Source organism: Limanda limanda, chromosome 7 (assembly GCF_963576545.1).
Source record: "Limanda limanda chromosome 7, fLimLim1.1, whole genome shotgun sequence".
Taxonomy (NCBI): domain Eukaryota; kingdom Metazoa; phylum Chordata; class Actinopteri; order Pleuronectiformes; family Pleuronectidae; genus Limanda; species Limanda limanda.
Genome location: NC_083642.1, coordinates 5,084,233 through 5,097,289, shown reverse-complemented (window position 1 = coordinate 5,097,289; position 13,057 = coordinate 5,084,233). Strand labels below are relative to the sequence as shown.

At 45.6% G+C, this 13,057-nt stretch overlaps 1 protein-coding gene across 1 annotated transcript in view; it reads right to left on the bottom strand.

Moving 5' to 3' along the window:
- Positions 1 to 13,057, bottom strand: part of plxna2 (plexin A2) — a 196,252-nt gene that overhangs the window by 112,081 nt on the left and 71,114 nt on the right. Inside the window, exon 4 of the mRNA XM_061074305.1 lies at positions 4,131 to 4,265. Coding sequence (XP_060930288.1) covers positions 4,131 to 4,265 — 135 coding nt within the window. The remainder of the gene's footprint in view (positions 1 to 4,130; positions 4,266 to 13,057) is intronic.

The following is a 13,057-nucleotide window of genomic DNA, read 5'->3' as shown; positions in this document are numbered from 1 at the left end:
ATTTGGGCAGACGCTACGTAGTCCGTACCCAAGTGGGCTTTGTTTGAGCAGAGCAACATGAAGTATTCAGTTTGAAATCGACAGCTTTTGATGCAATATTAAATGCAGTGAGGTGTTTTCAGGAATGTAAGAATCTTTCAGGGGGATTTTCATACGACGCAGACAGACGAGAAGAGAAGAGACGGGAGACAGGGAGGAGAGGGAGGAGAGAGGAACGTCTGGGAGGAAGCTCAGCTGAATTTCCTGAAACAGCTATGACCCTTCCCATCACTGTGTCTGCCGCCGGGCACTCAGCCACAAACCGAAATTGCTGTATTATTCCTCCAAACATAGACGCAGTCGCACACAAAGACTCAACACAACATGACTCAAACATGTGATCTGGCAGAAATCCATACATGGATCGGCACAACCACAGGATGCACAAGGACAGCTGGAAAACACAAAGCCGCAAAATGAGAATCCGAAGATAATACCGCAAACATGTTTTTCCTTTTTCTTTTTTTTCCAATACAGGCACAAAAATGGATATACACAGATGTCTGGAGATAAATCTTGAGATGAAAACCTGCTGTTATGTATTTCAGGACTGTCAGTAATGATACAGCACCCTACAGGAAGACACACACACACACCAACACACACACACACACACACACAACTCATACTGCTCCTGGAGAAGAGGAAGTCACTGAGCCAGGTCTTTTCATCAGTTCCACTGCGCTGACTCGCATTGGGCAAATTTCACCAGGTCGTTAATATGGTGGATGCTATTGTCATTACATCTACAAAACAAAAGCAGCGTTTAACATGGCAGCACCATGGATCGCATATGAAAGAGCGAGCAGTTAAATATGTTCCGGGGGCGAGTGAAGGATGGTGTGTAAAAGAGAGCGAGGGAGAAAGAGAGAGAGAGAGAGAGAGAGGGAGAGTAAAGTTCTTTCACATGACGAGAGATAACTCTGGGTAGGCGTTGGGAGTATAGAGTGGAGTAAGAGCCCATCTAGAATAATCTATACATATGCAGTAGGTGTAATCTATACACACGCGGCTGAGAGAAAGCGCCTGGATGAAAAGCCTTCGCTGAGATCCCAGTTGAATACTGATTGGGAGGCTGGTGCCTGCATGTGTCTGTAATTATAGTCTTTTTTTTTTTTTTATGTGCACGTGTACATGGGATTTCTGAGAGCCGATTGCATTATGTCGGTACCTATGCAAATGAAAGCTGAGGGAGAACGTGTGTATTTGTGTGTCTGTGTGTCCCTGTGGGTGCCTGTCTGCATGTTTGTATTTACAGAGGCTTCGCACATCCCACGAGTCTCAGCCTTGCCGACACACACACACACACACACACACACACACAAACACACACACACAGACAGGTGTGAGGGCTGCAGGGAGCACGAGCCCAGGTTCTGGAGCACGGCCTCGGCTCAGCAAATATTACTCTTTCCCACTTTCATTCTCCCTCTGTCCTCCACTGTCTATCTCTTTCCTATTCTCTCTGTATTCTCCCTTTCCCACTGTGCCAAACACAGAGGGCCTCTTTGTTATTCAGAGTAGGAAATGCAACTGGAGCCAAATCGGCCCCGGTTCCTGTTTGATATCATCCCTCCTTTGTTCTGGCCGGCTCCCATCACCATGCGCTTGGCCTCAGACGGCATCAGCCAGACACATGGGAACAAGCCCTGGACGAGAAGGGTCCTGTGATGTCCTGGACGTGGAACTACCAAGTGTAGCTCGAGGTGACATTCAGGTTAACAATGGGAGAAAAAGGTCAAACCGATGATTTTTGCCATTTCCAAGGTGGCTGCGGTGATTTCACAGCTCCAGTGGATTACTGGAAAATGCAGCTGGGTGTCCATTACCACGGAAGCTTAACGTGTCCCCATGCGTAGAGAGAGCGGGTTCATCACAGAGAATACACTTAATATGATACACATTAGTATGTGCAGTTCCTTCCAGACTCATAAAATAAATGACATTGGAGCAGCCCCAGGCTTTGAGGCTCGCAACATCACAGATTAGAGTCTAAATAAATCAAATTGTATCCGTCCAGAGTCACATATTAAAAAACATGTCGTCTCAGCTGACACATTTATTAAAAAAGGGGCTGAATGAGCAGCGTTGAATCCCAGTTCTGCTACTTTGTCAGGTGCAACAACTCTCAGTCTAACTATAGCTGCCTCCTTGAACATGCAGGGCAACATCCCCAGAGCAGTTGAGAGCGTTTCAGTGTGTGTGTCTGTCTGCTTCCAACCCCCCCGACCCCCCTGGAGAGAAGACAGAAGAGTCGAACCGCTGAATACTAATAATATTCACCAACATCACTGCTCACTCAGATGACTAGCAGTTATGAGCTCAACATCAAAAGCGCGTTTCATCCACGAAATGAGAAGGAATAAAGGATTCGGTAAATATGGGAAACAGACTTTAGAATCAGAACAAACTCTCCCTAACGGGGGGGGGGGGGATTCACGTCAGGCCTGGCAACAGAGTCATCATCCCACCATCAGATACGGGGGGGTGTTTGCAGGGTTTGTGCACAGGAACTGGTAGATTTGTATTTTTATACTGGAAACATTCATAAATACACAAATAAGACGTTTTGACTAATTTGGTCTGGACCAAAAAAACAGTTTTTGAAATTTGGAAAACACTTTTTTGTGTTGACTGTCCGACTATCAGCAGGAAGTTGAGACGGCATTAAACAGTAGAAGAAGAAAATTATGCAGAAGCTCATAGGATTGCTTGTGGTCTTAACCCCCGACTGGGACGTTCGTTTGAAAACAGAATCTATCAAATGAACCGGTACATTAATTTTCTCCATTCAAACATGCATGTCCGTCAAAAACCAATCAATGTCAAGTATAGGTAAATAAATCCCAGGGAGGTGATGACAAACAGCCAGTCCTGGATTAATTTGTGAAACCAAAACCAACCGGATCTAAAGTTAACAATGTCACAAAGAGACCTATGTCATGAATACACTTTGTAAATAATAATAAAATGGATTCATCAGTAGTATTATTAAAGGCTGAGCTTTTACTGGTCGTTGTATTATTTTTACTCTCACAGCAGGCGAGCGACTCAAACTGAGCAACTTCTCACTCGCTTCCTTTTTTCCCTTTTGTTTTTACAGAGTGCAATAATACAGCTAATCCTTATAGAGTAGAATAAAGTGTAAGTCACACTCGCCGAGGGAACAGAACCGAACATTGGATGTTTGCTCCTCTCCCGGCAATCGTGTCTGACCAGCTCCTTCACACCTCAGTCCACCTGTGAGCTCGGGCCAGCCAGTTGTTGAGTGTGTTAAAAGCAACGATAAGGAGAGAAGACGACAATCTATCACCTCGCACGTCCTCAGTCTCCAGGGCTGCTCCTCTTCTCCTCCTGTCACTTCTCCTCCTCTTTTCATCACTTTTCTATGCGACCACGTTTTCTTTTCCCTCTCGTCTCCTCACCTCCACTCTCCCTCCTTGTCCCCTTCCACCCTCGTGCTCCTCCGCCTACTAAGTATGTCAGTTGCGTTGACGCCTATCAGCCTCGTCCCACCTGCCCCACAACGCTGTGTCACTTCATTAGAAATGAAATGAAAGGATGACCTTGCGTTCCGTCTCTCTTTCTCTCCGAGTGTCTCTCTTTACTCGTTCTAAGTCACGCACACTCCTCCTCCAGCTGTCCCTCTCTACCTCATCACTCTTCCTCCCGTCCCTCCTCTGCCTCAGCCGTCCGACCAACCAGCCGAGAAGTGCCCTTCATCTCTCTCCCTCTCATTTGCGCCTTGTCTTTTTCCGTGACTCTCTATTTCTTTTCCTCCTCCCTGCCCTCATTGTTCTTCTTCATTATCAAACGCTGTCACAACGTCCCCTGCTGTGCCACCTGGGTTATTTATAGCTAACAGAGGGTGGTAGTGCTGGTGATGTTGAGAGGTGGGCCGCCCTGCTGGAGTGCACACACACACACACACACTCACACTCACACACACACTTTGGCTTGCATTTAAACATATGTGCGCTCACACACACACACACACAGACACACACTTAAACCATCCATTCTCACCCACAAGGGCACTTATACGTTTAGGGATCAACAGCTTTGTGTGTCCGTGCCCCTGGGACACCTACCTGTCTCTCGGACATGACGTAGAGGTAGTTGCGGTCCAGGGAGAACGCCATGTCCCGCAGGATCGGGCCGCCGTCCTTGATGACCGATATCGTCTCGTACTGGACGCCGCCGTGAGGAGGCCCGTCCACACGAATCTGCAAAACACAGGAGGCAAACAGGTCAATGATGGCTATTTATATCAGCGTGACAGCAGGAAGAGAAAAACAGACGAGGAGTGATTGACAGGGATGACAAGATTGACAGGATTTGCAAAACTATTTATCATTTTCAGTTCAGGCAAGGGGGGGAGGATACTACAAGAGGGCTGACTGAACAGGAAACTGCAGAGGGACGACTACTTGGTTTTCAAGCGTTTCTATTTTTGCCAGAAATGTGTGCCACTCGTGTTATTATATGACGTCGGCCCTCTGTGGTCCGGAGTAGGATGAGGTTACAACCACTGTGAGGAATCATTTGCTGGTATTATTGGACCTCTGTGAAACCGTAGCTCTGTTTTTCTTTTCCTGTTTCTCCTGATGAATGATGTATTATAACGTGACGCTTTGAACTCCAGGCCAGGACCACCCTCGCAACGAAGGAAAAACAGCAACGAAGGATTCTAATGACTTCTCCCAGTAGCGTGACCCTCCCTGACCTCTTCTTTCCCTTTATTCATCAGATCCTTACGGCCAAAAGAACGTAACCAGGGCAGTAAATCCTGAGCGGTGGCGTGGGCTTCTCGTGACGCTGGGCGTGAGAGATGTCTCCCCGATGTCACATGTCACTGGACCCTCCTCCCCCCCACAAAGAAAGCTGATGGCTCTATCATCTGTCCATCCAGGCCTGCTTCACTCCGCCCAAACATTCATCTATCTATTCAGATGGTGACAGCATCAAAGAGCAGGCAGACTCTCGATAAAACATCAGAGAGGGGAAAGTCAAGGTCACATGTCTGTCAAGAGAAGATGAACTGGGCACGTGGGAGGGTATGCGGGCAAATGTGCACACACACACACACACAACTAAATAAAAATGTAGCCTCACATAACTATGCCACTAGACGCTAATACCAATTTTCTTGAACAAACTGTGGGATACAGAGCCATGAAGCCATGGAACCTACTACCAACAGAAATGATAAATGTGACTCGCAAATGAATGTTCAAAAAGCAAATCATGAAACACTTGGGTACAGCATACTTGTGACACTAGATGGTGTTGTACTGTACATAAATGTGTAGTATTCTCTTACATGGTTTGCATTTTTTGCTTTTATGGAATTGGATATATCAGTGTTTTATATCATGACAAAGGAAAAATTGCATAACCACTAAGTTAATTTTTGATATCTGTAATACAAAATGTTACGATCATTATTTTAATGTATTTTAAATTTTGATATTTGTAATTTAATGTATGTTTTAAATGTTTGATATTGGTATCGTAATGTATATTTTAAATGTTTGATATCTGTATGTATGTCTCAAATGTGGACCCCACTAAAAGTAGCTCTGTCTTAGGGTAGAGCTAATGGGGATCCTTCTAAATAAACAAACAAATAAACAAACACACACACACACACACACAAACACAGACACACACACACACAGGCCTTTGTGTTTGTATGCATGTGTCAAATGCCTGGATGGTCAAGTAATAAAAATGAGATGTAAGTTCACACAAGGCCCCTGGAGCTTTGCCTTCAAAGCTTCAGGGTTAGCCGAGAACACGACAGCAGGCCGTGCCGTTAAGGAGCCGAGCTCAAAGTGGACGAGTTTTCCACGGCTGACCTACGTCTGACCTCGGCAGGCTAATCCAAACACGGAAAACGGGACATATGTGAAAACCATATGTAGGATTAGAAAGGCAGGATGTGAGGTCCGTGTCAGTCTTCATCTGGTTGGTGACATGGCAGTGCTGAGGGAGGATGGCCAGCCCGGCGTTGTTCTGTTCACTACTGTGACAGTGTGGTTGTGGTGCGTGTGTGTGTGTGTGCATGTGTGAGTTTGTGTGTGTATGCGCCCCCTAGGAGCGGCCTGTCACACTGTGATATGTGTCCGAGCAGGCTGCCACCAGGGATCACAAGAAAACCCGACCTTCCCCCTGCAAGCCTGCAGTTCATCTGAATCAGATCGCTATCACACAGCCTCTCACCGCTGTCCAGGGGCCTCGGGATTCACATTTGGACACACACACACACACACACACACACACACACACACACACACACACACACACACACACACACACACACACACACACACACACACGCACACTAGTGTCTTAGAGTGTGTCCAAAACAAAGCCTCTGCAGTCCAGTGCAGGAGCGAAACACACTTCTAGCTACACACTGCACAACAAGGTTACAACAACACACCAGGAGCAATACTAACTGTGCTTTTACGCAAACACGTTTAATCAGAAAAATGTGCACAGAGAAAAAAAAGATGAACGCCTTTATCCATTTGCTTCTTTTCAAGACTCTTCATTTTCAACCATTCAGGCTCATAGCTCACACACGGAGAAAATGGTTGTGACATTACTGACATCCGAGCACTCCAGACACACACTCACACACACACAAACACACACACACACACACACACACACACACACACACACACACACACACACACACAACCACAGCCAGTTGCTTTTCACATCAAGGTTTTCTTTAGTAGCTGTAGATCTTCATAGATGCCACATTCACACGTACGCAGACATAAACACACACACACACACACACACACACACATACACTTACACACACACACATCGCTGTAAGGGAGAAAGGGAATGTGAGCAGGAGTGTGAGGTGAAGGTCTCTGCAAGACATGCTCCCTCCTCGGTGGGCAAATGAGACAAAATAATAAGAAAGGGGGATAATTCGGCTAAAAACATTCTATTTCATCTCACTCCCACACAATCATTCTATCATTCTAGCATCCTACCACCAGAGTAAATGACTCTCGGGTCCCAAACATCCGTCTCCTCAGCATCGCTTTACTTCAACCTTTAACCCCCCCCTCTCAGGTACTTAAAGCGATCCTCTCTCCGCCCCATTTGACCCTGCATTATTTATCAGGCTGCAGGAGAAGGCTGTTAACAGGTTGGAGTCATACCCTCAAGCCCCTGTGACAATATCCCTACCACTCTATTTTAGGAGGACCCATCCATCGCTGGTGCCCCAGAGATCTGTCCCTGCTTTGGCCTGGGTCTAACATCCCCCCCCCTTCATTTCAACACCTCAACCATTAGCTAACCTGTTTCTATCACCAGCAACTGCAACTGAGAGAATCGAGGGGGTGGGGGGGGGGGGGGGCAAAGCAGGGTGAAGATGGATGAGTGTTGAAAAACATTCTACATGCCCCTCGGGGGGGAAGCAGGGGCTGTGTAGTTGATATTTGTGAAGTGAAACATCAGTCTAACCTTGAATTTAAAAAAAAAAGAACTACTCAGGTACTTAAAAAGCTGAGGTTTAGATTCATCAGAGAGGATTTGAGGCCACGAGTCCATTTACAAACACGTTCAGAGCGACACACAGAAGCATTGTGAACTGTTCCTGGAGAACGAAGCTCTGAGGTAAACGTCCCCAGGCGTCATCCGGAGAAACACTTCTACAGCTACGTATAAATCCTGGAGCAGTTTTTAAATCCAAAACTCTTTCACAGCTTCTGAATAACTTCTCACATATTTTCCTTATTCCAGTACAACAGCATGTTATGCCATTTGTCCTGTGTGTATGTTTATATCCATTATTCATCATTTCCTGTTTAAATCAGAACTCAGACAAGTATCGTTAAGGTTAATTTATGATTTATATGAGAATTGAAACAATTTTCTATTTCTTTAACATTGTGATTTGTCCTGTGTGTATGTTAATATCCATTATACATCATTTCCTGTTTATATCAGAACTCAGACAAGTATCGTTAAGGTTCATTTATGATTTATATAAGAATTGAAAGGATTTTTTCTCTTTCTTTAACATTGGGATGTGGGTGTTTTTAATGCCATGTTCATATATTGCCCAGGTCTGTTGGGCCTTGGTGGACGTATGTGTCATTCTACTTTAAATTAAAGTTCAAAGATTAAAGGGCTGTCAGCCAAGTTAAGCCCTGAAGTGAGTGTTTGTTTCATTTGTAATGATGTCATTATTTTTCTCTGCATGTTTGGGATGAATATTTGTTACTTGTTTGTACGGAAACAAGTCGTCATTGTCTGTTTTAGATCTCAGATTTAGATTTCTAAGAAGGAGCATCCTTAGAGACGTTAAGTTTTCATCCTACGTCATGTTGTTCTTCTTATATCAGTGAAGACATCACGTGTCTGCTGAGAGCATCGTTCCCACAGTTTTCAGGAAGACTGGACAAATGTACTCAATCAAACGTTTGTTGCATTTTTTAAAAGAAAGTTCACAAGCTGCAGAGGAAATGGATTAAAAAATGTAACTTTTTGTTTCTGTGTAGAAACTTTGTGTCCCTGCACCTCGTCAGGCTCGAGTGCCGGACGTGGTTGGAGGGATTTAGCCGCGACAGGGAAGCCATGGCAGAGGCATCAGAGGCCTCTCTCTCTCTGTGGCTACAGGGGCCGGTGCCAGCAGGGTGCTTTTGATCAGACCATGTAAGCACCCTGCAAAAACGTTTTGAAGACTGACCAAACTCCAATTCAAATTGCCCTTCTCCCTCTTTCTCTCTCACTTGGTCTCACTGGGTTTGAACAACGTGCCAGGCACTGGATCCGCGGCCGAGTGAGTCTGCGTGAAGCAATTTGCTGAGTGAGAAGTGATGAATAAACCCAGGGTTGAAAGTGCTTTAAATGTATTGTGGATGCTGCTGTCCGAAGAGAGACAAAGGAGGAAAGGCCTCAGCTTCAGCTCCTTCCACAGACAGTGCAAGACACCGATCGGCCACATATAGTCTCAGAAAGAAATATAAGTTATGTTTGAAAATCTGGCAGCCTTATTTGGAATACATGAATACACTACCAACGGTACCAAAGGACTGTAACTATTTGGAGCTCTGAATTACATTATGTACTGTGTCATTGCGGTATTTCTCTGTGATGTGTCATCCTATGCACCAACTTTTCTTTTTTTTTTTTTTAAATTTTGTTATGTCATTTTCTGTAATCTTTAATGAAGAGTGCTCTGTATGTATATATTCCAAAAAAAAAAAAAAGACACAGATTGGCTGTAAAACCAATAATTGGTGATTGGTGCAAAATGCCAAAATTACCTCGTATAATCCTAAACAATGAGAGGGATGATTTGCAGATTTACAGATTTGGTCTCTGTGTTAACTCGTCTCGGAGTGTTTGCTCGACATTAGCAACTCGAAGTCTGAAGAATGTTTCCCACCCACTAATGACCACAGCTGCTAACTATTACCTGAGCGCTGCTTTCTTTTCAGATTTGGAAAAGAAAAAGAAAAGGCTATTTTCAAACCTTGGTCTTGAGGGAGGTTAGTGTTTCTGAAACAGGACACACACGCACAGGTGGCTGCCAACACCAACACGGATACGTCTGAGGGTCGACAGTATTTAACCACCATGTTTTAGCAAGCCGAGCAGACGTAAAAACCAGACATGGGAACATTTTACCGAACCGCATTGTGCAGCACACGCCAAACTAACATCCTGAACCAGAATAGGATTAAAACAAATTGTGTGGCTTCCTCCTACACCTTGTACGAGAATAGAATATGTGATTGTGGCGTTATGGCTAAAACTCAGCTGTGCTCCATGAAGACGAGAGAAAGATAGAGCGGAGACTGAAAGTTGGAGTCTCTGAGGAACCTTTCTTGCCGCTATCTCCTGCATCTGCGCTAATCCAGTTCAACAGTCTTGGGTGTCGGAGTGATAGGCACCGGCTTTATCTGCTTGATCCCACGCACTGGATTAGATTCCACATCGCCGCTGCCGCCACCGCCACCGCCACCGCCAAACTCGTTCCCACTCTTCCTCCACACGCTGACCTGTCCTCAGAGCGATGAAGACTCAGGTCAGAGGGATCAGAACAATGACCGTGATAAACCTTATCCAATCAAACCCAATTCGTCTGATGGGACCAATCTCGGGCTCGGTTAATGGCCTTGAGTTTGATGTCGGGAGATTGGAGATTGGTTGGTACCTTGGGCCAGATGACAGGTGACAGATTGATGATGGCATTTTAAGAGCCAGTGAAGCTTGTCAGGAGGCAGCGATGACTGGAGAGCTTTTTTGCAACTGTACTTCTTCTTCTTTGAACCCTTTCTCCTTTCAGGGTGTTTACATGTGTAGATAGCCAGTCAGATTTACCTTTAGCCTCATCGTGGATATTCACCATCGTGTCCTTTATTCCAAAATAACAAATATTTGGACTCTGGACTCGTAAATTCATCTCCTTATTTCCTGATCCCCAATGCATGGGCTCTGTGTAAAAGTATTTAATTAGACACTAGTAAATGTACTGTATGTGAGTGGGAGTATGTTGTGCTACATGACAGAGTGAAAGAATGATGGCACTGCGTTGGTGTGAAGTTGTACGGACAGATCCACTGTCCATCCGACTGGAGACGGACGTACGATTCCCTTTATATACATAAATATATATATAAATATGAACATATGTCCATTTATACACAGCTCATGCAGGAACGCTGACACACACATGACCACAGATACAAATCAACCGGCTGCATTCGACAGCTTGCAGAACACTGTGTACCGACCGGGCTCACTGTCTCTATCTCCTCGCATCTATGTCTCGGAAACCCAGCTTGAGATGTGGCAGACTGCTATTGTATTTCTTCACTTCAGGTGGAATGGATACAGGCTATTCAGCAGCCTCTGTGTGAGCGTATGTGTCTCTCGCTCTCTCGCTCTCTTTTCTCCACGCACAGGGGGAAAACACGGAGGCTCTCTCCGCCTCGATAATGCATCTAATCCATCACCGGTGTCAGGCTGAAGAATTCTGGTGTCAGTAGCGAGCGGCATGTAGAAATGTGCTGTGTGTGTATATGTGTGTGATGGCTCCCACCGGCCCAGCACGCCGTCTCTTTTGTTCCCGCTCCCGTTGTACGATATAAGCTCCCATAAAGCCGCATGTTAGCCCGCCTGCCTGTACGCGCTATGTGTCACTTCCCATCGGACGGACCGGGGCTGGAGGAGTCTCTCCGTGTTGATGGAGGAGAGGAACATGAGGGGAGACAGGAGGCGAGGGGGGGGAGAGAAGAGAGAGGAGGAAAACAAGAGGACAGATGTAGGATTTGGAAGGAAAAGGTAAGCGAGGAGACAAAAGGAGAAAGAGCGCTCCGTGGGGCAAATGGAAGAAACAGACACAGGCATCGAAAAAAGAAAAGACCGCACTCACTCCTCCTCACATGTGTAATTCTCTCCCTAACCTGCGCATCTGGTGGCAGTACTGTATATCTGCTAAAACGACCTGAGCCTTAGTCAATACAAGGGGCCAATTACTTCATATTTTTGGCCAGGCACCATAAAGCCTATTGATTTGCCTCCCTTGCTCCGTGGACAGAGCAGTTAACCCTCTCCTGTTTCACCATCTTTCCTCATCTCACACAGGAGACCAAACCCGACAAATCACACGTCATGTCCTTTCACATTACCACTTTTTTTTCCTTTATCATTGATCATCGTTGAATATCAAAGAGCGAAGCAGTTAAACCGATTTCCATTAACAAGTAATCTCACAACAGCCGTGGCTACAATCGCCCTATCCGAGACTCATTTAGCTCCATCTTCGCTCTGTGATGTTTCCATTCCTCTCGGTCACATAACTCACAACCCTAAAACATGATTATATCAGCACTTTTCCCCTGTTTGCCCCCGAGTCCAAATAGAAACCAGAGACCGCGGCATGCATTAGAGGTCTGTGGTGGGATGAGATCAGGCCTCCACTCTAATCAGCCCAAACACACATATTAAGCAGAGCAGCACAATATGAGGCCTATATTTAGCTCCACATTAAGACAGTGAAAGCGGCCAGCGGGATGCTGATGGACGCCAGCCAACGAGGTTCAGAAGCAGCAGAAAAAAAAACAAAAAAAACGGGATGTGGGATGTGGTGGGAGGGATTTTCTGCTTAGCCCTCAAAAGTGCTGTTCGCCAGCTCGGAGAAGCCACGGATCTTTCTTAACTGACACGTGAATGTTGAGAGAAAAATGATTTGTATACACAAAGTACAGAGCTGACACCACAGTAGGTTTTTCCCTACACTGGCCGACCTGGTCTGCAAGGAGGAGGCAGAGAGAGGAGCTGAGAGAAAGACAGATGAGGTGGATTAAACACACACACACACACACACACAAAAAAAAAAGGTTGTCTTGAAATGTGGGAAAGAAAATTGGCAAAGTGCAAAGGGGAGGTGAGAAAGAGGAGTCAGCAGAGAGGCTACTCCCGGTAGAGACGCTGCCGCATTCACACCTCGACCCCGGTGATGAAAACTATTTAGTCCATGTCGAGGGTTTGATACGCACACAGCATCGCCACCAACAAAGAACACACTCGCTTTACACACTCACACACAAGCGCTCACGTTTATATTTAACAACTCCATTTCATCAGCACAAAGTAGCAAATAACTCCTCACAAAAGCCTGACTTCTTATAATGGAGTCTTCTCTCCAGGGGAAATTATGTTTCAGAGGTGAGGCACTCGCTGTGATGATGCACGCCGAAAAAGAAGAAAGAGGAGCGGCGCTTTCTTCACGCGAGTAAATAAAGCGAGGGGACAAAGCAATCGCTACAAGTATTACAGTGCAGTACACACAGCAGATGCAGTGATCGTTAGACAAAAGTTATTACGGGAATGTCAAACAGTCTGAACCACGGGAAGAATATGTTTTCTCCCTCGGCGTGCTTCAAAGTAGATCACACAGATATGAGGAATCAAACAGTATCTCAGAGAAGGTTCAGGTGAGGGGCAAATTAGCTGAAATTGTTTCAAT